This window comes from Rhinichthys klamathensis, unplaced genomic scaffold, assembly GCF_029890125.1.
Source record: "Rhinichthys klamathensis goyatoka isolate OS25496 unplaced genomic scaffold, OSU_Roscu_1.1 h1tg000720l_1, whole genome shotgun sequence".
Classification (NCBI taxonomy): Eukaryota; Metazoa; Chordata; class Actinopteri; order Cypriniformes; family Leuciscidae; genus Rhinichthys; species Rhinichthys klamathensis.
The window spans coordinates 167895-194787 of NW_026607135.1; the positions used below are offsets into that span (position 1 = coordinate 167895).

The 26893-nt window shown below is 40.1% G+C and overlaps 1 protein-coding gene across 1 annotated transcript; it reads right to left on the bottom strand.

Moving 5' to 3' along the window:
- Positions 1 to 917: 917 nt before the first annotated feature.
- On the bottom strand, positions 918 to 21600 carry LOC130076963 (sodium-dependent lysophosphatidylcholine symporter 1). The gene is made up of 14 exons (XM_056242271.1): positions 21386 to 21600; positions 7439 to 7558; positions 6386 to 6510; positions 6080 to 6212; positions 5659 to 5737; positions 4846 to 5003; positions 3834 to 3924; positions 3527 to 3648; positions 3244 to 3327; positions 2823 to 2906; positions 2607 to 2719; positions 1804 to 1947; positions 1470 to 1646; positions 918 to 1106 (listed from the first exon to the last, which is right to left on the bottom strand). Exons 1-14 carry the CDS (start codon positions 21470 to 21472, stop codon positions 1064 to 1066), a joined length of 1560 nt encoding a protein of 519 aa, XP_056098246.1. The 5' UTR covers positions 21473 to 21600; the 3' UTR covers positions 918 to 1063.
- Between the last annotated feature and the right edge of the window lie 5293 nt (positions 21601 to 26893).

Below are 26893 nucleotides of genomic sequence, written 5' to 3' on the forward strand. Positions count from 1 at the left end.
TGTGAAATGATTCGCGCAAATATGAAAGCATTGACGTTGCTCGTGGGGAATATTCCCTTCGAAAACAAACTCAGCCACTGCGTCTTCAGCGGTTCGGATTTAGGAACATTAAAATGACTGTGTTCGTTATTACACCCAAGAACAGAACACCACAATCGCTTAGACGCCATTCTGCTCATAGACAGTGCTCCAGCATATCAACAATGACCGCGCCGGTCCGCGCGGACTATGATTGACAGCTGGCTCACGAGCAAGGGCGGGTCTGTGTTGAAACCCGGCTGTCAATCAACAATCGCGGGAGGGGCGTCCGACCGTGTGACGTCACACGGTCGAACGGCTTGATTTGAGACAGGGGAAAACATATAAGGAGATTAAAACAAAAACACTGGATGGATTTTTATCATTTTATGATGTTTGTGTACAGGCACTGCCAACACACATTTCAGTACAATCAACTTGTAAAAGTGCATGTACCATTATATGACCCCTTTAAAAAAAATCTCTGAAAAAAAAACATCTCTCCAAAAAATACATGAATACAAAATTGTTACATTAAACAACAAACATAATCTTTAAAAATCTATCAAAACCATGCCCACTTGCCCCATAAATATGCCATTCAAGACCCATATATGTGTTCCCAGATCAAACCCATGCCCACTTGGCCCATCAATATGCTATGCAGGACCCATATACTGTATGTGTTCTCAGTTCAAACCCATCCCCAATTGGCCTATGCCTGTCCCTTATGGGGCCCATGTAATCAGCTCATATGGGCTTCCTATGTGGGACTCATACTACAAAACCTACATGGGACCCGCTGATTTCACCCAGCCAAAGCCCATGCCCACACAGTAACCATGGAACCCGTACTTAACCCATCTGGGCCCCACATGTCATTGCTGGCTGGGAGTGTTGGGGTCCCTCGAGAACAAAATTGAGAAATATTCACCATGCACAATACAAAGCCTTTCCACTGAGATGGAAAACAAAACATGTTCATTATTAACAGTTCCACAACCTGTAAATGTTAGTGGAATCCTTGACATACTGAGTGATTACTTCATAGGCTCAGTTCTTCTTCTCCTTTCATGCTGGTCTCTGTCCTGTACATGTTAAGAAAACAGGCAGTGAAGGCATAGTTTAAACAGTTATAACAACCTAATGCAAAACTGGAACACAGTATGAGAACATGAAGACATCACTGAATATGTTACTTAACATAGTAGTGTTGAAATGAATGCAAAGACTAAAATAAAATGAACCTTTTGTAAGTTTGAAAGAAGTTGCTTCCGTATAGCAGGAAGATCTGGCAACAAAAATGTCACTAGTTCACTAAGAACATTGTTTATCTGTCATTATTGTATTAGTATGAAGAAATAATTAACGTATCACGCATCAACCCCTCAACCCAGCCAGTTATTTTCCAAAAAAAAACCTCTCAATCTTATACAAACAGAAACACATACCTTGCTTTCCTTAAAGCTTTCTGGATTTTCTGCCGTCGCTTTTCATTGATGGGATAGAAGTAAAAAATCACCAAGCTGATGAGCAACAGGCAGATGGGCACAGGAGCGAAGAGTATCCGCAGCGAGTTTATCACCTCTGGATTATGTTTACAAGCACCAGGCTTGTATCCTGCGAAGCTGCAGAGTTAAGGATGAATGTTAAAGTATTGTGAAATCAGTCACGGAAGGTTTTTGGGGGTTCAAATAAAAACTTTGTGCACAGGAGATGTTTAAAAATAACATTTGTTACCATTACTGGCAAACAAAAAACAATCTGATTGAAGGAAGCTCTTACTGTAGTGCCAAAGTTGAGATTCCAACAGACATGCCTCCACCAAATTTGTTGAAGAAAACATAACAGGAGTAGAATAGTGGTTCTAGATCCTGGCAAGATGGGTTCTTGGCTTTGAAATCATCCACCACATCTGGCAGCATTGACCTAAAATAAACAATTATTCTGGTTTTATAGTATGCCTATGGTATGTTCAATATATATAATTTGACCAAAAATACTGTAAAACAAAAAAAACTGTATTATTGTGAAATGTTCTATTTTCAGCAGCAATTGCTCCAGTTTTCAGTGTCACATGATCCTTTAGAAATCATTCTAATAAGCTGATTTGTTGCGCAAGAAACATTTCTTATTATCAATGTTGAAAACAGTTTTTGTGGAATGATACATTTTTGGTTAATAAAAAGTTCAACCGTAAAGCATTTATTTGGAATAGAAATCTTTTGTAACAATGTAAAAGTCTTTACGGTCACTTTTGATGAATTTAATGTGTCCTTGATGAATAAAAGTATTAATTTCTTTCTTTCTTTATTAAAACTTACTGACTTACAATCTTACTTAGCTTGACTATGTGCATTAAAGCATGGGAAAGTATGCTTTCCTAGTCATGGGGGACCAGTTTCCAGATAACACAATTCTGAATTGGCCCAATCACTGCCAAGCATATCATAGAATAATTCCCAGCTGACCACTATCTGGGTTAGCGTAATGTCTCAATAATGAAAGAGGAGCTGGTGTGGAGTATGTGTTGGAGCAAGTAAGGGCTTTAACAATGAAGAAGAGATATTTTATAAGGGTTACATTACCAAGGGAGTAAATAGAGGACTGCCATACTTGTGCCGGCTAACATGGACATAATAATGAAGACGGGTAAATTACTATTCACTAGGGATATCACAATTAGAGTTGGGATGTAAATCTGCAGAAGAGAGGAGAAAGAAAGATGAAACTGTGGAAACAAATATAGAGCTTTAATTGTTAAAGCCATTAAAAAAAAACAATTAACAAAAAGGGGTGCTCACTGAAAGGCCGATGTATATAGTGGTCTTCTTGCCTATGTTGACCAATAATGTCTGCCACACTGGGATTGATATTGTGGCTGCTGTCTGTAGAAGAGCAGAAATTATAATATTTCTAATTAGGCCTATCCCTTCAAATTAACAGCTAAACCTGCCTGAATATTGTATAATTTTACACGTGTTTAAGATAAAACATTCAAAAACATAATATGTTGTGCTTTAATATAATTTTCAAATGTAATTAATATAATATAATACTTCATGTTGTAACATCAAAATTAATGGGTCAAGTCAAACGTTTTATTTACTATTTAATTTGATACTATTTAACAGGTAAAGCAGCCTGACACGTTTTTTAGATCATGCAGAAATAGCTACTTGCAGTACTTCATACTATACACTTTTGAAATAATGGATACCTCACCAATAATATGAGAACAAGATGCTGAAAATATCCTCCCATATTCGCTGCATGAGTACAGAAGAGGGCGAAATTTCCCTGAGCCATCTGAAACAAATATTCGTGTCATCACGACTACAGTCATACTTTATAAATTCCATTTTTTTTGTCTCTACTGTATGACTAATATAAAAACTATAATACATAACAGGGCATCTTTCTATGCAATACAAACATGTTGATTTTGGTATATTAACTACAATCACTTCAAAAATAAATTCATGATTTAAACAGAAAAACTTCTGACCTGGAAGGCAAGTGAAGCAAAGAGGAAGCCAAATACAAGCCGCACATATGGAGTGTGTCCCCATATCATCTTCATACCAGTAAGATAGGAGACATTTATGCGGTCCAGTTTACTCAGAGGGGCTAAAGTAAAATGTAGACACATGCAAACCATTGAATTACTCTAGACGTCACTGCATCTAGTCATTTATCCCCAAAAATAAATAAATATAGCTATAGAGTGTTTGAAACTGATGTGGTACTATTAGTGAAGCTGGAAAGAACATGTAGTATGGTATTTGAACTCGTGTTAATTCATTTGGACTTACCCAACTGCTCCTTTACTCCAAGAAAAAGCACGAGGCAGCACAGAAAGTACAGCATTCCTAATATCAGTGCACCAGTCATATAGGCTGTTCTCTGTAGAAATTACAAGACAAATGGCACTATACCTTTCAAAACACTTTAATTCTGCATGGACACATTAAATTGATCAAATGTAAGACTAAATACATTTTCTAACATTACAAAAGATTCATATTTCAAATAAATGTTGTTCTTTTAAAAAGTTCCATCAGTCCAAGAATACTGACAAACATGTATGATGGTTTCTACAAAAATATTAAGCAGCATAACTATTTTCAAGATTGATAATAATAATAAATGTTTTTGAAGCATCAAATCAGCATATTAGAATGATTTCTGAAGGATGTGACACTGAAGACTGCAGTAATGATGCTGAAAATTCTGCTTGGCATCACAGGAATAAGATAGAAAACGGCTATTTTTAATTGTAATAATATTTCAAAATGTTACAAATTTTACTGTATTTTTGATTAAATAAATGCAGCCTTAGTAATCATAAGAGACTGCTCTTAAAAACATGAAGAAATCTTACTGACCCCAAACTTTTGAATAGTGTTGTTAATTCAACTAAATCTTCAAAACCTAAAATATCTTGTCTAAAGAGTCTAATTCCTGTTCCTGGAAATAAAACAGAAGATACTTTGTTGCTGAATTTAGATATACATTTTATGGTTTATAATATGATATTTAAAGCCTATTGGAGGCATGTGTTGCACAGGCACTGCATTCTCTGGTACAACACTGGTTTCATCATTCTCTGATACAACACTTCCCACAACAAGGCCCTACGTTTGCTCAAAACAGGAAGCATCTTATCTTCTACACATGACTGAATTATGGATTTAAGAAAAACATTTGCCTCGATAGTCGGCAGTCAAAATGTGTGGCCATTTCACAAGCAATAACTATAAGAACTTCCACTATGTCCATTAATGTGCTTGACAGAATTGTAAAAGGGTCATTTCTGTGCCTCACTGTATTTTGTAGAGCTATGCCATCTGTGTGGTTCCCAGAAGGCTCATCCGTGCCATTCTTTAAGCTGCAGATGTCTGTTTTTTTGGCATGGTGCACTCCCACTATCTGACCCTGAATGGCAGCTCCCGCCAGGGTGGCGAACACTTCCATGCCCATTCCTGTATCGTGACAGAGAGCAAAGGTCTTGACTGTTTTCTCTTTTAAACAGGAAACAGATTTCAGTTAAGGTTATAGCCTTTAAATCCAAGTAAATATAAATAAATCCCTATAAATTCCGCTGTATCCTGCTTACAAATAATAATAAAAAAGGTAGAAGAGAGGAAGTGTCTTAATACATTTGATCACTCTTTCTATCTGTTGCTCTCTCTATGCCAATGCTTTTTCAAAACTCAAGACAACAATTAAAGTTTTAATTTTTGAATTTCTTTGAATTCCAATTAATTTGAATTTTACTTCCTTATAGAAATTTGAATATTCTTTTGTTTGCTTTCTCAATTCAAATTAAATTCAAATTCATTCTATTATTCAATTCTGAAAGGCACACAACACTGTTATTACACTGAACAAATGATTTGTAATTGGCCTATTTCTTTTGAATGCTTCTGAATGTCCAATCTTTGGAAATTTCTAGATTATCAGCCATTTTTTGTCACTGTAAATGACAGATGACGGCTGTAATACTGTAAGCCACAGGAAATGAAAAGTTAAGATGCATGGCAATTCTATCAACTTGCCCCACACTTATCTCCTAAAAAAAGTGCTATTGGTGCTTGAACCACAATGATTGTCATTTGAGGCTATATTTTTTCTTACTGTAACCAGTGGCTGAGTCTCGGTCCTTCTCATTCCCCCCCAGAAACATGTTGAGGGAAGAATATGGCACATGGTAGCACTGAGCAAGACATAAAGAGAAAGAAATGTTTCGGATTGTGAACTTGTGAATCATCGTTATATTAGCAAACATCGCTGTTTGAAAATTAAAGTAATGAGTACTATATTTAGTCACCATAAGTACTTCAGAGGAAAGAGCTGAGCACAATAGTAGTGACACTGTATTTTTGTTTGCAATGTAAAACAAATTTACATTTTAAAGCATTATTACCTCAATTCAAAAACAAATTTAAATTGGGTCATCCCCCTAAGCAGGAAATGTCCTTGACAGCTGAAATGTTTTAACGCTGAATGTGTAAAACAACTGAAAACTGTGGGCAGATAATAGTGATAGTGGGCTTACACTCATGAAGGTGTCAAACAGACAGCACCATATGAAGTACCAGCTGAAACTGAAGGCAGAGGACATGGTGTCCTGTGGCGTATACCAGAGCATGACGTACGATGTGACCCCAAGTGGCATAGTGAAAACAACCCTGTGTAAAGAGGGTGGATCACATAATGATGCACATTAGACATATAAAATAAAAAATAAAAAAGACACAATCCTCATTTATATGCTCAATGTAGTATAAATGTAAACTCTGGTCTGATTTTAGGAAGTGCTTCACACTTAGTCAGATATTAACCAGTACACTCAGTCACTCACCAAGGAATAAGTTTACCAATTCTGGTCCGGCCACTCTTGCTCACAGCATATCCAATCAGAGGATCCGTAATGGCATCCCAAGCTCGACCGAGGAAGAGGATGATGGATGCAGAGAAAGCGTCCATCTATGAAAAACATTTGGCCAGAAGAAAATTACTTATTCTCATAAAACACTCATTATACCACATTATTGTAAAAAATAATATGTAGCCTATAATATGTAAATACGTTTGTAATAAAAAAATCATTTACTTATAAAACAATGTTTTACCAAGTTGTTAAAGTACATCTTATATTAACTTTCACAGGATATTTCACATATGCCTACTCTTTTTTTTACTTCCTGTGCTAACAGTTCAGTAAAAAGTGTTGAGTGTGTGGCATGTAAACATGACATGCAAATTGAGGAAGAGTTGAGATGAACCATGATGAAACCTCATGAGTTTAATAAATGCTCAGTTGTTCTAACTTTCCAGAAACTACAGCTCACACAGTGATTGTCTCTCACGAAACTCCCTCAAATAGCCCATAAGGAAAGTGAATGTGTACAGGGTCTGAACCTACAACCTCTTTTTTTACAGTCTATGGTCTGAACCTACAACCTTTAATTTATCAGCCTAGATCCTTTAACCACAACGGGATGTTTTTATTGTCTTATTGTTTGTATTGACTATCATTTTTGGTTAGATTTTAATGGAAAATAATGCTCAGTTAAGTTATACAGACTGGATTATATTTAGTTCAAAAGTAATCAAACAATATCATGTCGCACATTCACACAGTGAAAAAGCTAACAAATCATTATTATTATGTAAACAATGTGCGCATTTTCTATTATTAAACAAATAACGTTCATACTACTGTTGTATAGGGTGATTTCCTGCATCACTAAACAAACTAATGGGTGTGGTATCGTAAAAAATCTAAATGTTTTACTAAGAGTGTCTGACAGGCTGCTGTGAAAGTGAATTTGAACAGAGGACATCTATTTAAATGGTGTTCACCACTGACAGCTGCTGAAGAAGATCACATCTTCTATTCTTTTATACTCACCTTCACAACATCCAGTAAAAAGATCTGCATGAAAAAGCCCTTGGCGGTTGAAGTCATTTGATAAGGCATTCCTCCAATGGCATAGCACAGTTTCCTGGACAAAGGGATGCCTGGATTTATCTGCACGAGATTAACATGTAAGCATCAATGTCACATGTGAACCCTTTAGTGAATGATGTGAATTACTTATTCTCATGTCGTTCTAAACCCGTAAGACTTTCGTTCATCTACGAAACAGAAGATTGAAGATCTTTTTGTTGAAATCTGAGAGCTTTCTGTCCCAGACAGCTGCGCAACTACCAATTTGACACTTCAAAAATTTCATAAAGAGATCTGAAAACTAATCCATATGAATAGAGCAAGCGGCAAGCAGGGCGGGGCCTAGAGCCGTGGGAACGGAGCGAGGCTGGTGGCGCGATTGCTATCGCTGTGTGAATTCCGCGGTGCTATCGAGCTAAGCCGACTCAACTGCCATAGACACTCGAGGTGGTGGGCTGGAGTGACTTGCCGGGGAGACGGACAAACTCGCTGCCGGCCGCCTGGGTTGTGAAGGGGCGGCTGCAGTCAGAGAGGGAGTGGAGTAGTGGCCGTCATTTGCTGAGGCTGAAGCCTGCTACCGCCCGCCATGATGGGGAGCAGCAGGGAACGGGAGACTCCTACCAGAGGACCCGTCGGCATCCACCAGGTGGTGGAGGAGTCAGCGGGCCGTCCACCGAGGGCTATCCAGCGCCACTGCAAGGCATCGCGCAGGAGTTGACCCAGCTAGTGGAGGATCATTTTTTTCTTTCTCCCCTCTGTCTCTCCTCATCCTTCTGTCTCCTTTTGTCTCGCCTTGTCTGTCCTTACCCCCAGGTGCCGCAGTTGCCGTGACTGGCCCCCCGGAAGGGGAGTAGAGCACAGTCTCGTAGGTACCCCCCGGCCTGCGAGGGTCGATGGGGGTATGTAGCAAGCAGGGCGGGTCCGAGAACCATGGGAACGGGGCAAGGTCGGTGGCGTGATTGATAATGAGCGTCACCTGTGCGCCACACCGGTCTCGAGTGGCTTCGGATTTAGAAAAGGAGAGATGACAGTGAAGGATGAGAGAGTCCATGCCTGGACTATTTACTTTGTGTTTTAACAATGTTTTTATGCGGCAGTCGTCCGTGAGGGGCTGCAGCTTTACTTTCGTTTTGTGTTTATTTCTTTTGATATTAAAGTGTGTTGAACGTTCGCCGTTTCCCGCCGCCTTCTTCCCTGAACACTAACCTTGCTACAGAGCGGTGCAGTCAAAATTTTCTTAAGAGACTCAATTGCTTTATATAATGAACAGATTTAATTTAGGCTTTTAATAACATTTAAACATTGATCAGCAAACATAAACATGCAAGAACAAACCTCATTGGTTCTTACGGAAGCTTAAACGTGCTGCGTAACACACAAGGATGAATCTCATTGGTTCTTGAGGAAGCTCAAACGTGCTGCATAACACACGAGAATGAACCTCATTGGTTCTTGCGGAAGCTCAAGCGTGCTGCGTAACACACGAGAATGAAACTCAGTGGTTCTTGCACGTCAAACATGCTTGAGCTTCTGTTTACCACAACTGATGTGTGAGTTGATGAATGCTTATACGCTACCAGTCAAAAGTTTTTGGACACTGTGAAATTTTCATGTTTTATTTTCAAGAAACAACATAATACCATTACAATCACTGGATATTCTTTATACCAACATTAATATACAGAAAATAAAAATTAAAGAACAAAAATACATATTTTGTCTAACAAAAAGTCTAGATCTTAGACTCCTTTTGCAGCTCTAACTGCCGAACAAATTAGGCATTCAATCAAGTAGAGTTTCTAAATATTGTTCTGAAAGTTAACTCCAGAAGTGTTGAAGAAGTGTCCACAGATGCTCAGCACTGGTTGGTTGTCTGGCCTTAACTTTTCTGTCAAGTTCATCTTATACTAACTCGATAGGGTTGAGGTCGGGTGACTGTGGGGGCCATGTCATCAATTTCAGATTTCCTTCTTGTTCATTTTTCTTCAAATAGTTCTGGGAAAGCTTAGATGCGTGTTTCGGATCATTGTCCTGTTGTAGTATGAAGGACTGTTCAATTAGTCTCAAGCCAGATGTTATGGCATGTCTCTGGAGAACACTATGGTAACCCTCTTTGTTGAGAATTCAGGTCACCCTATATAGGTCACCAACTCTTGAGCCCGCAAAACACCCCATACCATAACACTTCCACCTCCATACTTGACAGTTGGTACTACACAGTCTGGTATCATCTTCTCACCAGTAAATCTTCATATTAGACCCAAAAATATCAAACTTTGATTCATCAGACCACAATACATTACTCCAGTCAGCAACAGTACAATTTTTGTGTTCCTTTGCCCAAAGAAGCCTTTTGACCTTGTTCTGCACTCTCAGCAGGGGTTTCTTGGCAGCTACACGCCCCATCAAGCCAGCTTCCCAAAGTCTCCTCTGCACAGTCGAAGTTGATACTGGCATAGCTTTAGTTGCATTAAGCTGTGCTGTGATTTCTGGTGCAGTTAGCTTTCTGTTACGTAGGCTGGAGACTCTTATAAACTTGTCCTTTGATTTTGTTGTTGATCGAGGTGTCACCATTCTTCCCTGTTTCTGCATGCCACTTAATGGTGTATGTTACAGTACTCACTGGCATTTTTAGTTTCTTCAATGTAACAATAGCATGCCTATTCTCTCTTGTTAGTTCACGTTTGTCTCATATGGTTGCCAGTGAATGTTATAAAAACATGCAAATATTACCCTAACCTGGGGTAAAACACACCCACTATTTGACAAACCGTTAAGCCCTAATTCAATTCAGCTGGACAGCACAGTCAGTCAACTGTGACTGAGACACTTCACTTTTATAGCATTATACCTGTATACAGGTACATGCAGTCATTTACAAACAAAATGTAGGCCATCATTGGAAAAGTTCAAGAGTTATGCTGTTCATGTTATTTCATTTCAAATAGAAGATCAAAAATGTTTTGTTGTGCTGTAGTATAATATATTACTTATTTTCAATACAATATTTGCTAAATTTTGTAATATATATGAAAACCATGGGGTGTCCAAAAACTTTTGACTGGTAGTGTATGTGAATAAAAGCCTTAATTTAATCTGATCATAAAGCGATTGTGTCTCTTCATAAAAAATTGGACTAAACTCAATATGGATTAGTTTTACGATCTCTTTATGAACTTTTTGAAACGTAAAAAAGTCAACGTGTCAGTTGCGTAGCTGGAGGGACAGAAATCTCTCAGATTTAATCAAAAAGATCTTGTGTTTAGAAGATGAACTGGTTTTATGGGTTTGAGACGACATGAGGGTACGTAATTAATGACATAATTTTAATTTTTGGGTGAACAATCCCTTTAACAAGAAAAAAAAATGAAATGAAGCATTTTAATATAGGCCTAGAACAAGTCAGAAAATGTAAATAGGCTATATATTTGATATTTTGGTAACACTTTATTTTACAGTGTTACACGTTACATAAATAAATTGTGCATAAGTACATGCAACCAACCCTAAACCACACCCTAACTCTATACCTAGGTAGGCTGTGGCAACACGGAGGTATTAACGACTACGCCACCTGGGAATTCTCAACCCAGGAATCAACCTAATCAAGATAGGCTGCACAGATTCTTTTCCCTTAATAGGACAAGAGACGTGGATGAATAAATAATTACTTGTTTTTATTAAAGGACACAAAAGATAAGAAATTGTTCATTGACAAAGACACAAAAGATAAGGTATTCACTGACAAATACACAAGGGAGATGTTCAAAATAATACTACAACGATGACCACTATAACTACACAAACCCTACATACAAAAAAAGAAATACACTTACTCACAAGGACCACACCCCGATATAACCAAAAAAAGAGCAGGGCTGAGTGTGGCCAGCAGCAGCGGGGAGACTCAAGAAGCACCACCACACTCAAATAAGTAATAAGAAATACACAAAAAAAATAAACCAAAACAATAAACCAAATCAGTTTCACCTTCAGTGCACATACACAGCACAAGATAATCCACAAGTCAAGCCCCGCCCATTTGTTCTTGGCCACTCAACCCCTGGTGCAAAAAAAGGACATTCACATACATAGAAACTGCAGGGCGCCGATATTCCTCCAATCAACCTGCATGCAACGGCAGTAACGTTGTTTTATTTTTATTCGGCCGCCGCCAAAATGAAATACTGGCTGGGAGACCTAGGCAAGACCCAGGGCTTGAGAATAAAAAGCGTGCCAATGCCAGATATAAGTATGCTGTTCGTTTTAAATCTAGAAATGAGCAAGCCATGAGGGCTGACTCTATGGCCAGTAAAATGATGAGCAACAATATCACTGACTTTTGGAAGGAGGTGAGGTCCCTCAATAATGTAAATCTTCCCTTTCCTTGTACTGTTGAAGGGGTCTCCGGAGAAGATAATGTTGCTGAAACATGGAGACAGCACTATATCTCCGTCTTCAGTAACGAATCTATAAGTATTCTGACACATGAGGTATTTGATGCCATAACAACAAAGCATGTGGCATGGATTTTATAACTGCAGAGCATCTGAAAAATGCCAGTTTTAGGCTTGCTTCCCTTTTAGCAATCAACTTTACTGGTTTGTTGATCCATGGCATACTACCAGATTCAATGTTATCTATTCTGCTTGTCCCAGTTATTAAGGACAAAGCTGGAAAAGCTGGCTGCCTAGATAATTATAGACCTATAGCATTGGCCAGTATCTTGTCCAAGGTAATGGAAAGAATCCTCCTTGATAGAGTGAGTGGGTATATCTCTTCCCTGGATAATCAGTTTGGATTTAAGCCAAACCATGGCACAGACATGTGTATTTATGCTCTGACGGAAATAGTGAATTTGTATAAGGCTAAAAATTCCACTATCTTCATGTGTTTTATTGATGCCTCCAAAGAATTTGATCGAATGAATCACAAACAGCTTTTTATTAAGCTAAAGCAAAGGGGAGTGCCTGGGTATATTGTGAGGGTTCTTGCCTATTGGTATACCCACCAGCAGATGCATATCAAATGGGGGGGGGGGGGGTAGCATATCTGCCCCCTTTAGAGTGTCCAATGGTGTTAGGCAGGAAGGAGGGGGGGTAGCATATCTGCCCCCTTTAGAGTGTCCAATGGTGTTAGGCAGGAAGGAATCTTGTCCCCAGTTTTATTTAATTTATATATGGATGAACTGTCAAGGAGACTTATTGGTTGCAACACTGGCTGTATGATTGGTGGCATGCTGGTGAATCATATCATGTATGCAGATGACCTTGTTATTTTTGGTCCGAGTAGTGCTGGGCAGCAGGAGCTTCTTAATATATGCTCTAACTATGGGGTAGAATTTGACATAAAATATAATTCCAGCAAAAGTGCTGTTTTAATATGCAGAACGAAACAGGATAAATGGCTTAATTTTCCTGTGTTCATGCTAGCCAATAATTGTCTTGAGGTCCGCAAAAAGATTAAATACCTTGGTCATTGGATTACAGATGATATGAATGATGATGATGACATATACAGACAGTGTTATAAGTTATATGCACAGGCAAACATCATAGCACGTAAGTTTAGTTACTGCTCTACACAGGTAAAAGTGGCTCTGTTCAAAGCTTACTGTACACCACTTTATACTGCCCATCTTTGGTCTTCTTATAAAAAAAAACCAGCATACAGAAGTTAAAAGTTGCCTACAATGATGCAATGAGAATTTTACTCAAGGTTCCTAAAGGAGGGAGTGCTAGTCAGATGTTTGTATCTGTAGGAGTAATCACACTGAAAGCACTTTTAAGAAATTTGATGTTTAAGTTTATGCAACGTCTAGATGAGTCTACCAACAGTATCATGGTGGCACTCTCAAATCCCTTAGTGAGCTGCTCCAGGTACACGTCCAGACTGAGAGTGCATTGGCTGAAATGTCTGTATGTATTTTAATTCTTGTATTTGTTTTTTGTTTTGTTTTGTTTGTTGTTTTTTGTCTTGTCTTGCGTGGTTTTTGGACATGAGTCTGGCAAATAAAATAAACTAAACTAAATAGTAAAAATGACGCAAATCCTTCCACTTGGTTTGATCTCTAGTTAAGACAGCAGCGGTCCGCAATCAACGGGCGAACGTCAGGTAACCCCAGCAGCGGAATCCACCTCGCTACTCAGCAAAATCTCCTATATGGTTGGAATGACGATCTCTATGAAGAGAAATATCATAGAGCATGAGTCAAGGCCGGACTTACCATTGGGCTTGACTGGGCTCAAGCCCATGGGCCCCGCCCAATAGGGGGCCCCGCCCGTTTACGTTTGATTTTTTTCAATAATATGTCAGTCATTTAATTTTTCATTTAAGGTTTGTTGATTGGTCTAGCATTGTTACCCGGCCCTGCCCTGCCCTGCAATGAAAAATGTAATTTAAGTAGCTTGTTTCAGGTCTGTGGCACTGAGTTTCGGTATATTTATGGGACGCGCTCCAGTTCACACGCCGGCGCCTCCGTGTCGTGATTATCTATAATTGTCTGCTTTTACTTCTTATTTATTAAATCCAGGCAATTGGTTGATGAAACATTGATTAAAATCAAGATAAAATTAATACAAAACGAAATTCACTTTAAAGGCGGCTTTGCGCTTTTCTGTTTGAGGTCTGTGAAAGTTTTAAAGCAGTCTTAAGTGCCGCTTCAGAGCGTTCGCGTCCGTAACGGTTAACTGTCACGTCCGTTTTACACATACTCCGTGTGCAGTGTGTATGCGGTGTGTATACGGTAGGAGCAGCACGCGCTAAAGTGCTTTCACATATGCTGCGTTTGCAGTGTGTAACTGATCCGCGGCTGCAGGCCCGCCCACAGAAATGACTGGGCCCCTGAAAAGGTCCAGTGAATGGGCCCTCCCCAAATCTGCAATAGGCTACTCATATCATGCGTGTGCTCTCTCTCTCTCTCCTACATTAACACATACATTTAACTGAGAGAGACTTACTCAGTGATGGGGTCTATAGTTACACACACACACACACACACACACACAGGGCGCTCTCAAGTGTCACGCATTGACCATGACTGTCACTCATCTCGGTCTGCACTCCCGCCACACATTGTATTTCTCACGCGGAAAAACGATTTATAATATATTTAATATGCCGCAGCGCCCAAAATGTCTCTGGCCGCGACGCACTCACTTTGGACCCGGCAGGAATCAAGCACGTCTCCCCTGTGTTGTTGTTAGTCGAGCTACACAAAAGCCAATCAGAAAATAACACTATTGTATCTGGGTACGATTTAATGCAACAACCAATGAAAAAAAAAAAAGTAAATTGTCATGAAACAACCCCATTCCCGCGACCTGTCCAATATCTTGGTGTGTTCACACCAAACGCGTATTTAATTGTTTGCGCGAGTAGATTACAAAGTCAATGCAAAGACACGAATACGCATCATTCGCGCCGCGTCTATTCGTGTCTTTGCATTGACTTTGCATGTAATCTACTCGCGATAATAATTAAATTCGCGTTCGGTGTGAACACACCATAAGGCTGCCACTCTGCAGAAGCAAATTCCATCCTATCTTCGATATGTTGTAGTAGTTTTAGCCGGACAGTGCACATGACAACTGCTGTAAATGACATGAAATATTCTCTCAGTCCTCGCGCATCTGATAAGGCCTCATTAGATTACAGGACGATTTTAGGCAATCGATTGCTTCAATCACACTGGGGAGATGGTGAGCAATAGGTCTTACTTTTTCTTTTACTGTCTATGGTCTTACCGTGTCAATTCGCGCACTCCATCGTGTGTCACTCACTTGCGCTGCTGACTGCGAACTGGCGCGAAGCACTGGCGTTTTGACTTACATACAACAAAAAATAGCCTACTCAGACCATTTTCAGGAGAGGGGTGTTTGATTATGACACAGGCTACATTTTACTCAAGCAACATTAAATAAAATGTATTTTTTTCTCACTTTCAACAATAAATGGTGCTATTTTGGTTAAAAATAAAATATGGTAACCAATTTGCTTATATTTAGGATGAACATAATTATTGCTGGACTGCATGATAGAATTTTAAATTTTAATAGTACAATAAATCTTGCATGTCACAAAGAACTTGTTTTTCTACCTCCACAAATGAGACGAGTGTCGTTCATGATGTCCTTGTTGAGGTAGGCTAAATTGTAGTTTCCCTAGCTTAAAACCCCGGTCTTAAAGTAAAAAGATGAAAAGTATTTATTTAAATACATTTATGGTGAGATTACTACATTTTATTGAATAAATGCATTTATGGTGAAACTACTACATTTTCAGGTCAATCTGTGTTCATTTTCACCACGAACCGTGCGCTGTCACTTTAACTCAGCGTTTGCAGCACAGCAGAGATTGTGCTGCGTCCCAATTTGCATACTATCCGTCCTAAATAGTATTCGAAAATAGAATTTGTACGTCCCAAATCGTAGTAGTATGTTGAAATGAGTGTCCCAAAGAGACCCGGATCATGGTCTACTATATCCGGTCAGAATCCGAAGTGAAGATCGATGCGCACTCTAACGGCTGATATTGCCCACAACCCATCGCGCGTTGGACGAGGATTCGGTAACTACAAACACGAATGAAAAGTGTTCAAAAACTACGACACGGACGCGCGAGTCCGACGGTTATGTAGAGAGGTTTAGATAAAGGGGTTTGAGTGATTCAATTAAAGTGATTAAAGTTATATTAGATTGAATGGAGGATTTTAACTGTGACGAGATGATTGACAGGGCCGTTTACAGTGATAGGATGCACGCGACAGATCTGTCCGTTAAAGATGACGAAGTAGTATGTCCCAAAGCTTGCCTAGGGCCTACTCTTTTGCTACACACTCAAAAGTATGTACTTTTTCTTCACAAAAAGAGTACATACTTTTAGGGCGTAGTATAAGTAGGCGAATTGGGACGCAGCATCGGTGCGGAAACGATCGGTGCACTGCTGTATACGCACCGCAACTGGACCGGATCGACGGACTGCATCCGCGTGCAGTGTGAGCTCTGACCTGTTAACATGGGTACGGAAAAAAATACGCACCGCATACGCACTGCAAACGGAGTATGTGTGAAACGGGCGTAACTTTGTTTTTTCCTCATAAATGCGAACACTGTCTATGAGAAGAGTGCATATTGCTGATTTTACATCGGCGGCAATAAAACAAGCTCACATAACTTTTCCTCGTCGCCCGCCATTGTATTCAAATCTTCTTCTTCTGTAAACATAATAATATACCTTTTTATGTACATTACTTGCAATGTCGCCCCCACCGACAACGCAAAGTATTGCGTGCATCGGCGCGTCGCGTATCAAAAACTAGGATGACACATTTGGCTACGCATCGACGCATAATGGCGGCCGAAGCATATCATTAAAGGCCAATTTATACTTCTGCGTCGAGTGTACGCCGTAGTGTACGGCGTAGGCTACGCACATAGGCGACGCCGTCATGAGCATTTATACTTCTGCGTTTAGGTCTGCGTTGCTCTGCAGTACAGCGCCGAAACGCTAGTTGGCGGCGGAGGGTTTTAATGTTCCACTGTGTTTAGATTCCTTGCGGCAAGAAGAAGAAGATTCCTCGCGGCTGTTTTGAGTTTAGGTTACTACAAGCAATGGCGACTGAAAGAGAGCAGATCATGTTGGAGTTGGAGCTTATCGAGGTGGAAAAGGTAAATTTTTAGTTTTTTTAACAGTTTCGCTGTACTTAGAATTTAAAAATGGCGGGCGGTGCAGAAGAACACGCCGGAAATGCATAGGAGGAAACGCGATGCTACCAAGCCGACCAATCACAGATCTTGCGGTCCGCGTCGTCGCGACGTGTAGTTACATTTTTGAGGAGGTGCGCGTCAGGTTACGGCGAAGGGTACGGCGTATGGTACGCGTCTGTGCGTATGCTACGCCGTACCTACTGCGCACACCCGATGCAGAAGTATAAATTGGCCTTAAGCCTTGTTTATACTCGACGCGTCCGCAAGAGCGCGAAGGTGCGCACGGCAAAATGACGTAATTGCGGTGTGGGCGGTCGTGCGCGTTGGGAGAGCAAGACCCCATTTCGCCTGGCGGTGTGCATGGCAGTTTTTGTAACATCGCGCGCAGCGCCGCATCCGAAGATGAACGACTTCGAGCCGAATCAGGCCGAACTGGTACGTCTGTACCAGCATGTTTATGATCCTTCTATACACAGAGACATTTGCATTGATGGGCGACCATAAAAGCCTCTCATTTTGTGAATAGGAACACATTTGCATTAAGCACCCAGTTTGCACTTGTCTAAAGTAACTGCTTACATTTATAAAATAAGCCTACAATAGCAGAAGTAAGCCCTGCTGATGAAATAAAGGTTTAAACACTCTTCAATAAGGCTTCAGTTGTTTAACGAGTTTGTACAAGAAAGTACAATACACCTACTGCATTTATTACTCTTTTAATATGAATCAGCTATTAATAAACTACTAATAAACGGCAAACTACTTCTTCACTGCTGATTCCTGGTGGTTTAGAGGAGAATTACTCCGAGTCGCCCCCTGTCGTTTCACAGAATAGCACAACGGCGAGCGCGTCAAGTATAAACGCCTCGTCCGTTTGGAGAGGTGCGCGCGCAGTCAGCGGACGCGTCGAGTATAAACAAGGCTTTAGGGCCCTTACATAGGGTGCTTCTCAATATCCCTCCTCGTCTCCTCGCTCCTCCGTCCTCCATCCTATGACCCGGAAACCAATCGAGCTCAGCTATCTTGAAGGACATCTCAATTCTCTAATTGCACCGCGAGGAGGCGAGGATCGAGGAGTGAGGAGGCTTCCAGAGGAGCTATGAGCGAGGATACACAGGTGTACCCTTTGCGGAAGAGTTTTATCGACTAAACATGACGCACGTATCAATTCTCCTCCCCCTTCACATCTGTCACACAATCATTTGAATTTATACTTTACTTTTGTAGTTTACATAAACCACACAACTCACATATTTCAACAAGGTATCTTGCTTTATTATTATTTATTATGAATTTCTTAAATAAACAAACTTTAACAACATAAGGGCAGATCCTTTGAGCACTGCTGATGACGCAGTGAAGTGACGCGCGAGTGATCAAGTATTCCAATGTATAAAAAAAACTTTCATTCAATTCCTCCATCCTCATTTTTTTCCTTGCAGCCTTCCCTCGCGTCCTACAGGGGGTGGAGCTGAGACGCGAGGAAAGGAAGCGAGGAAAGGAAACGAGGATGCACAAATAAGAAATGAGAAGCACCCATAGTCAACGCATCGGTACGCATACGCATACGCGTGCGCAAGGCTACACATCGCATACGCTTCGGCCGCCATTATGCGTCGATGGGTAGCCAAATGTGTCATCCTAGTTTTTGATACGCGACGCGCCGATGCACGCAATACTATGCGTTGTAGGTGGGGGCGACATTGTAATATACATAAAAAGGTATATTATTATGTTTACAGAAGAAGAAGATTTGAATACAATGGCGGGCGAAGAGGAAAAGTTATTATGAGCTTGTTGTATTGCCGCCGATGTAAAATCAGCAATATGCACTCCTCTTCAGTTGACATTTTGATCTGAATATCACGTGACCCGACTCTAGACTCTACTACCCCCTGTTGCGCGATCGGTGTATTGCATTTCACGCATCGCCGGTGACTCTTGCGTCTGCTTGTGTACTATGAAAAGGAGCGTGTAGCTCGCGTCGCTCGCGCTTGCTCGCGTTGACTATGTAACGGCCCAGGCTTGTTTGAGATGAGCAAAATCTGCGCAGAACCGATCAGTGCGAGATGCATGGCGGTTAGAAATGTGTCCAAGTGCGGTCCGCCTTGCTCTGATGTCATGTCGACGTATGTCAAAAAACTCTCGCGACCGCAAGGCGCACGTGTCGGATTCTGTCGCGCGCAGTTGCTCTCCACCGACTGCGCTGATCAAAAGCACGATGGGAAACGACTTGCTGACGACACAGCTTAATGCTCATTGGTTTAAACAACCGTGATGTATTGTTCTCTTTTAAAATGTTTGATTTTAAAACTCTGATATCATGTTTTATGTGTATAAATTATGTGTGGATATTCCCAAACTCTCTGACAGTGTGATCTATGTGATGTGATTTAAATAAAAATAAAAAATAAAAACACATATCTGTATTAAAGAAAAAATGATTGATAAACACATAGGCCTATTTAAAATGGAATTAAATAAGTACTTTGGTTGTTCCTTATATTTATTTTCATTTTCAAGCAACAAAACTTCAATTACATCCAGTTTATTAGCAACACCGTGCACGGGCGTGAATCCCGTTAATCCCGCGATATCCGCCTTTGATCTCACAGGTGTCAGATCCACTGCGAGAAGAGCGATCTGTCCGGCTTGCCTGCGCTTTTTTCACTCCTCCTCTCACTGCAGCTGCCTACTCTCGACTACATTTTAGGCGAGGCGCATCTCAAACAAGCCTGATGTGTAGCCTAGCGCACGCGTATGCGTAACGATGCGTTGACTATGTAAGGGCCTTACCAGGAACAGTTTTTTTTTTTTTAAGATTTATACACTCATATATTTAGCTATTTATATGTAATACAAATGATTTGTTATGATTGCAACCTTACAAGGTATTTGTTTGTTTTTCAACATGTTTTCCAGGTAAATAAGTGTTTTATTCTCATTCTGACAAAATACATTTGTACATTGCAATAAACACATGATCACTTTGAACTTTTTTTATCATTATTTAGGCCTATTTATTGGGGAAAAATGTAAAGCTTCAATCAGTGGTCATATAAATCAATTATTAGGGGTTTTTTTGTTTGCATGTAACACTATGGTACCGAAAGTAGCTTTGCACTTCAAATAAAGATTGGATCGATTATATTGTACCAGATGGCGACAAATGACTTAAAAAAAAACATTTCTCATTGAATCGTTCATTCAAGAAATTCGTTAAAAAAAATGCTGATTCATCTATGAAACAAGTGTATTTGATTGAGGAATTGAATCATTCAAATTCAAGTTTTTTTTTAAATAATTCAGATTAATTAAACATTTTTTAATAGACTTCAGCAATTAACATAAATTATGTTATTTTGTTAAGTTGTTTGTTCAGAATCGTTATCTCTATTTTTATTCTCAAATTATCCAGAATTGTGTAGCTCTAATACATAGCTTGTGTATGTATCATTTAGTTCTATTTAAAGTAATGTATAGAAGGTAGGGCCCGAAAGTGACTCAAGCACAGGGGCCCCCACCACCCTAAGTACTGCCCTGACATGACCCATATAGGCTACAAATAACCTGCATACTTGGGGTGCGAGGATCAGTCACGGCAGTCCAAAGTGAAAGATCGACGCGCACACTGTAACAGAACAGAAAGCATTTTGATTTTACCCACTGCCATAAAAGGACAGACACTACCACCAACCATGCTCCTACCCGAAGAGGCTACAAACACATCAGCCGTGGGAAACAATACCCGGTTTTCCTACATGCTATCAGAGTGACCAAACAACCAATCTTCCCGCATGCCACTCACCAGGTGGAACCGGAAAAGCAGGACGAAACTCCGTGACGCACTTCGATACAAGACAGGTATATACACACCCTCTTTAGCTGTGATAGGCTTAATAAATAGACCTGAAGCAACAAATAGCGGACCAAAGCCAACATCTATTCTGCCACATGTAGTTAATTATTAATACTAAGTACTTAAATGTATAATTACACTGTAACACTGACACCTTAAAATAAAGCGTAACCGAATTTTTTTAAAGTCACCAGAAAAATGAGCATAGACTCACATGCCAACTGTTTTTAGATTTGTTCCAACATATTTTAGAGTTTCCATGTTGCCGAAGCCATGCAAGTTATAGCCTACCAAACCCACTTATATATACAAATTCTTTCTAAAAGTGATATGATCATATACCTGCTGATTGTCATCATTTTCTGTCGGGCAGTTTATGCTGTCATCTGTTCGATTGTTCCGTATATTCCCATTATTGTAGTTGGCCATCCTTCAGTTATCGTGAAAGAGAGTTGTAGGCTACTTTAGATTTTCTAGTGCTTTATACTTCATGCAAAGTAGGCGCGGTTCAAGTTCCTCTACGAAAGCAGTTGAGGATGTCCATTGCCCAGAAAGTTTCTCAATATTAGCAAACGTAACGACATTTCTCTCTGGCATACAATAATTTTTCTGATACAAATACCGAGTCAAAAGTTGTGTTTTCTCTAAGAGCGTTTTATTATTGTTGTTGTTGTTTTGCAATCTCTTCATTTAGAATATTGTTTCTAACGCTCTACTCACAATGTTTAATTGCATTGCTGTTGGATGAATAATTGTATCCAAAGGTACTGTGTTCTCAGGACAAGCACATGGCCGCGGGAATAGGGGTGCTGACTGCTGAGGGTGCTGCAGCAACTAGGGGTGCTGACTGCTGAGGGTGTTGCAGCACCCCCTGACGACAGCTGTTTCACTACATTGGAATTTAAGATGACATGACATTAAATAACTTTTTGTTTTTCAGCATGTTTTTTTAAGAACACCTTCTACCTGTATAAAATTACTCTAGAAAGATTATTTCATTTTTATATGTTGTCGAATATGGTTTTATGACTTTAAAAGAAATTAATATATCATAAGGCAAAAGCCGATCTCGCATGGAGTGAGTGACGTGAGACTGATTGAGGTCCAGCATCTCAGAACTGATTTGACACTCATTTAATGCATGTAAGATAAACTAGATATAGATGTCTTGATTAAAGCATTCTTTGGCATTAGGGGCTGTTCACACAGAACGTGTTTTTCCATTCCCCTCTGCTACTTTTCCAATGTTTTTCAGTGTGAACGCACTAGGCGTGTGCGCTCGCGTCTCGCGCATGACACATCATTCTAGTTAAAATAACAAAAACGCGCCTCCAGACCTTGCATTTTAAAAATGCTTGGTCTCGTGCTTTTTAAAAATTATGAGTTCAGAGCGTTTTCACATTCTGTTCTCATTCATTTGTATGTTCATCTTTTTGTTTGGGCTGTTTAATATTGGGATTTTGTTTAAAATACTCTATACCATCCCAGATAGCAAACAGTCATTGAAACTATGTTAAATCAACATTCCGTTGTCAACATTAAGTCATTGAATCAACATCGAACTCTGATGTTGATTCTACATCATTTTTCACCCTTTTTTAATATTGAAACAACATTGAAATCCTGTCCATAGATCAACGGAGTTTCAATGGTATTTCAATTATCAGGAATATTGAAACAATGTTGACATTTCAACTGAACTAAGGATCAACGTGATTTCAATGGAATTTCAATCGTTTTTAAATGTTAATTTTAAATGCCATAAATTAAATAGCCTGCTTTATCTACAGCCAGGTTGTTAAAACGTAGCCTAATAGAACATTTCAAATCTTGTATTAACACTGAACACACCACACAAACAAAATTCATTTTTATTAGCCTTTTTATTTAATTATTTGTAGGCTACTCTTCATTTACACTTCAATGTCCTCTGAAGCCTGATTATTTGTCAGGCGCTATAACAGTGCGCGCAAAAATCGTGATATCGCATAAGCACTAGTAGGCCTACATTCATATTTTGGATTTGTATTACGACGAGATGGTCTAATCGGCATTCCCAGTTACAACTCGAGACAGTTCTGCATTGGATAAAGTAAAGTACCGGTAAGTCATGTCTTCTGTGTAATTCTGGCCCGCCGCGGTCACTTCTGTGGGTAGCGCTAGGTGGAGCACTGCTAGCTTTGGTTCCGCCGGTGTTCTCCGGCGGTCAGAAGAAATAGTACTGTGTTAATAGATTTCACGACACAAGCAATGGGTAGGCTACAGACATGTATTTTGAGCTAAATATCACAAAAATAGACTGGACTCGGAGGTTTTGCTAATTTTATAACCTAGAAGAGAACTACAAAGTAGGCCTAGCCTACACCATCTAGTGTAGGCCTATCCATGTGCAGTAACGTTGGACACCCGTTGATCTCCCGGTCAACCAAAAATCTATTGACTTTCAATCATATTTCCCGGTCAACTACATATCGATGCATTTTCAATCATATGTCCCCCTCAACTATATGTCGATGACTTTTCAACAACATGCGTCGTTTCCCGGTCAACTATAAATCAATGACTTTTCAACACATTCAGCGATCGCCCGGTAAACCAAATATCAATGCTTAATCAATCATAAAGATAACTATAGATCAATGTTGTTCCAATATCGTTGCCATCAACATTAATAACATCAGGTTTTCATCGACAGGGTAATGGTGATTCAACATTAATTTTGCATTGAAATTTCGATATCAACCATAATGATGATTCAGATGGAAAAACAATGTTTATTCAATGTTGGCTTGCTGTCTGGGATAGCACCGCCCCGGAATATCAAGCCCCGCCCATTAAGCCCCGCCCACACCACCTATGAAGGTAAAAGAGTACTTGTATGTGAACATTAACAGCTCCAATGTGAAAACCTGTAAAATAAAAATCTGAAGTTGAATGTTGAAATTTGCACACGCAGATAATAGTCACAAAACCTGTATTCTGAATTTGAAGCTGCAGACAAGCAGTCACAAATGTGTAAAATGCCATTCACAGAAATACAATGACAGTCACAAACATGTATTATATATTTGCATTTATTCGTACATTCGCAATACAACCTCAATTTGGCTCTTGCAACTTCTCAAATCTGTCACTGCAAATTAAAATTTCACGCCTTGACTTTTGCTACTCTTTTCGCGATTTATGAGGTGCAAAACTAAGGCCCTGTCCCAAATGGCACACTCCGGACTTGTGGACTTCCTCAGAGTCCACACTTTGGTGACGTCATGTAGTGCAGACCTATAGGGCCCTTAGCGCGAGTCCGCGAGGGCGCATTGAGAGGTATTTTTGGGACAGACTCGATCGTCACGCCGGAAACAGGAAGACGGTCTGATTGTTGTTATGGACAGGAGCTACAGGTTCGGGGAAATATGCTGCCTATTGTTGTTGTGTTTACATATGACTCAGTAAAGCCCTGACATTCTGTTCTATTTATTTAATGAATCATAATGCGATCGTATTATTCAGCTCGCTATTATTAGCCTATGTTTGAGACATCAACCACTGGTCGATGATCATAATGTTTGTATAAACTTGTCATAAAAACCGTAATGATAATTACACTTAAATATTTTCTTCTCAGCCATGTTAACAATTGTCCGTGAGCGAAATCTCCTCCCATCCGTTGTCTGATTGGCCTTTCGCAAGGATTCCTGGGTAGTTAAAGTGCGTGGAGCCTGCATCTATGCGGGCTTCGCGGAAGACCACTTCAAGGGTACAAAGGGGGCGCTGCTGAGCACATTCAGAGCGTTAAAATGCTAAATGTCACGGAACCCGCCTCCTCGTGGATGTTCTGAAACTCTAACATGGCTTAATGCATTACTGATATTAAAATAAATAAATGATATTATCAAACTTAGTAAACACCATACTAATAATGTATACTACAGAAAAGCAGTTGAGCACAGAATATGAATGCAACACGATTAATTAAGACAGTGGTATTAAAAGACCAAACTCAGGAAACACCGTAAAAGAAGCATACAGAAAAGGCCCCTCAGGCTCCCTTTTCAGCTGGCATCCAGGAAGTGGGGGGTGCTCAGGACTCTCTGTAAAGAAAAATATGTTTGCACATTAATGATTATAATTTATTGTTCTCACCTTTTACAGCTGCCACTGGAGAGTCAAAATGGAGAGCCTTGTGTTGACCCTGGAGCAGATACAGTTAGACAACCAGATGACCTGCCCAACTTTCCCCTGCCATCCCAACCTACTGGCTTCTGCACAGTGCTGAATGAAAGTGCCATGCATCATTACACAGAACTGAGCATTTCTTTGCCTGATTCTATAGCTCTGGAACAGGAGACCAGAGAACAGAACACAAACAACTTATGGTTTAACGCAAGGTCTGGCCGAATCACATCAACTTCTTTTTAAAGAATCTGCTCTAGGAGAGCTGACCATGAAAAACTAGCAAAAAGTTTAAAGAGCGCAGGATCAGTTCAAACTAAGGCTATGAAAAGAGGCATAGAACAAGAGCCTATAGCAGCAATACATTACACCAATCTCACAGGTCATCTAGTGTATCCATGTGGTTTTGTTGTAAATCCCAATGCCCCACACCTTGGTACGTCACCTGACCATAAGGTGATAGAAAGAGGGAGTGAAAGCTCAAAACACGGGCTTTTAGAAATTAAGTGTCCTTCCAAGAATAGCTTCACAGTGTCCCTACCTTTGCAAGCAGGCTGATGGCAGCTATAAATTAAAAGAGTGTCATGCCCATCATTATCAAATAATGGGGCAGCTTGGTCTCTGAGGTATGTCCTGGTGTGATTTAAAGAAGACTACCACCTAGAGAGAATACACTTTGATGTTGCAAAATGGGAACAAATGAAGTGCAAGCTTGATGCATTCTTTTTTTCATTGGAGAAATATAAAGAGTACAAATAAGCTTCACAGAAAATATATCCAAAGATCCTCCGTCTTTTCCTTATATATACAAAAATCTAACAGGATAGTATAGTTCCTTCTGCAGTTATTAATTATATACATACACTCACCGGCCACTTTATTAGATACACCTGTCCAACTGCTCGTTAACACTTAATTTCTAAGCAGCCAATCACATGGGGCAACTCAGTGCATTTAGGCATGTAGACATGGTAAAGACAATCTCCTGCAGTTCAAACCGAGCATCAGTATGGGGAAGAAAGGTGATTTGAGTGACTTTGAACGTGGCATGATTGTTGGTGCCAGAAGGGCTGGTCTGAGTATTTCAGAAACTGCTAATCTACTGGGATTTTCACGCACAACCATCTCTAGGGTTTACAGAGAATGGTCCGAAAAAGAAAAAACTTCCAGTGAGCGGCAGTTCTGTGGGCGGAAATGCCTTGTTGATGCCAGAGGTCAGAGGAGAATGGCCAGACTGGTTCGAGCTGATAGAAGGGCAACAGTGACTGAAATAACCACTCGTTACAACCGAGGTATGCAGCAAAGCATTTGTGAAGCCACAAAACGCACAACCTTGAGGCGGATGGGCTACAACAGCAGAAGACTCCACCGGGTACCACTCATCTCCACTACAAATAGGAAAAAGAGGCTACAATTTGCAAGAGCTCACCAAAATTGAACAGTTGAAGACTGGAAAAATGTTGCCTGGTCTGATGAGTCTCGATTTCTGTTGAGACATTCAGATGTTAGAGTCAGAATTTGGCGTAAACAGAATGAGAACATGGAACCATCATGCCTTGTTACCACTGTGCAGGCTGGTGGTGGTGGTGTAATGGTGTGGGGGATGTTTTCCTGGCACACTTTAGGCCCCTTAGGGCCAATTGGGCATCGTTTAAATGCCACGGCCTACCTGAGCATTGT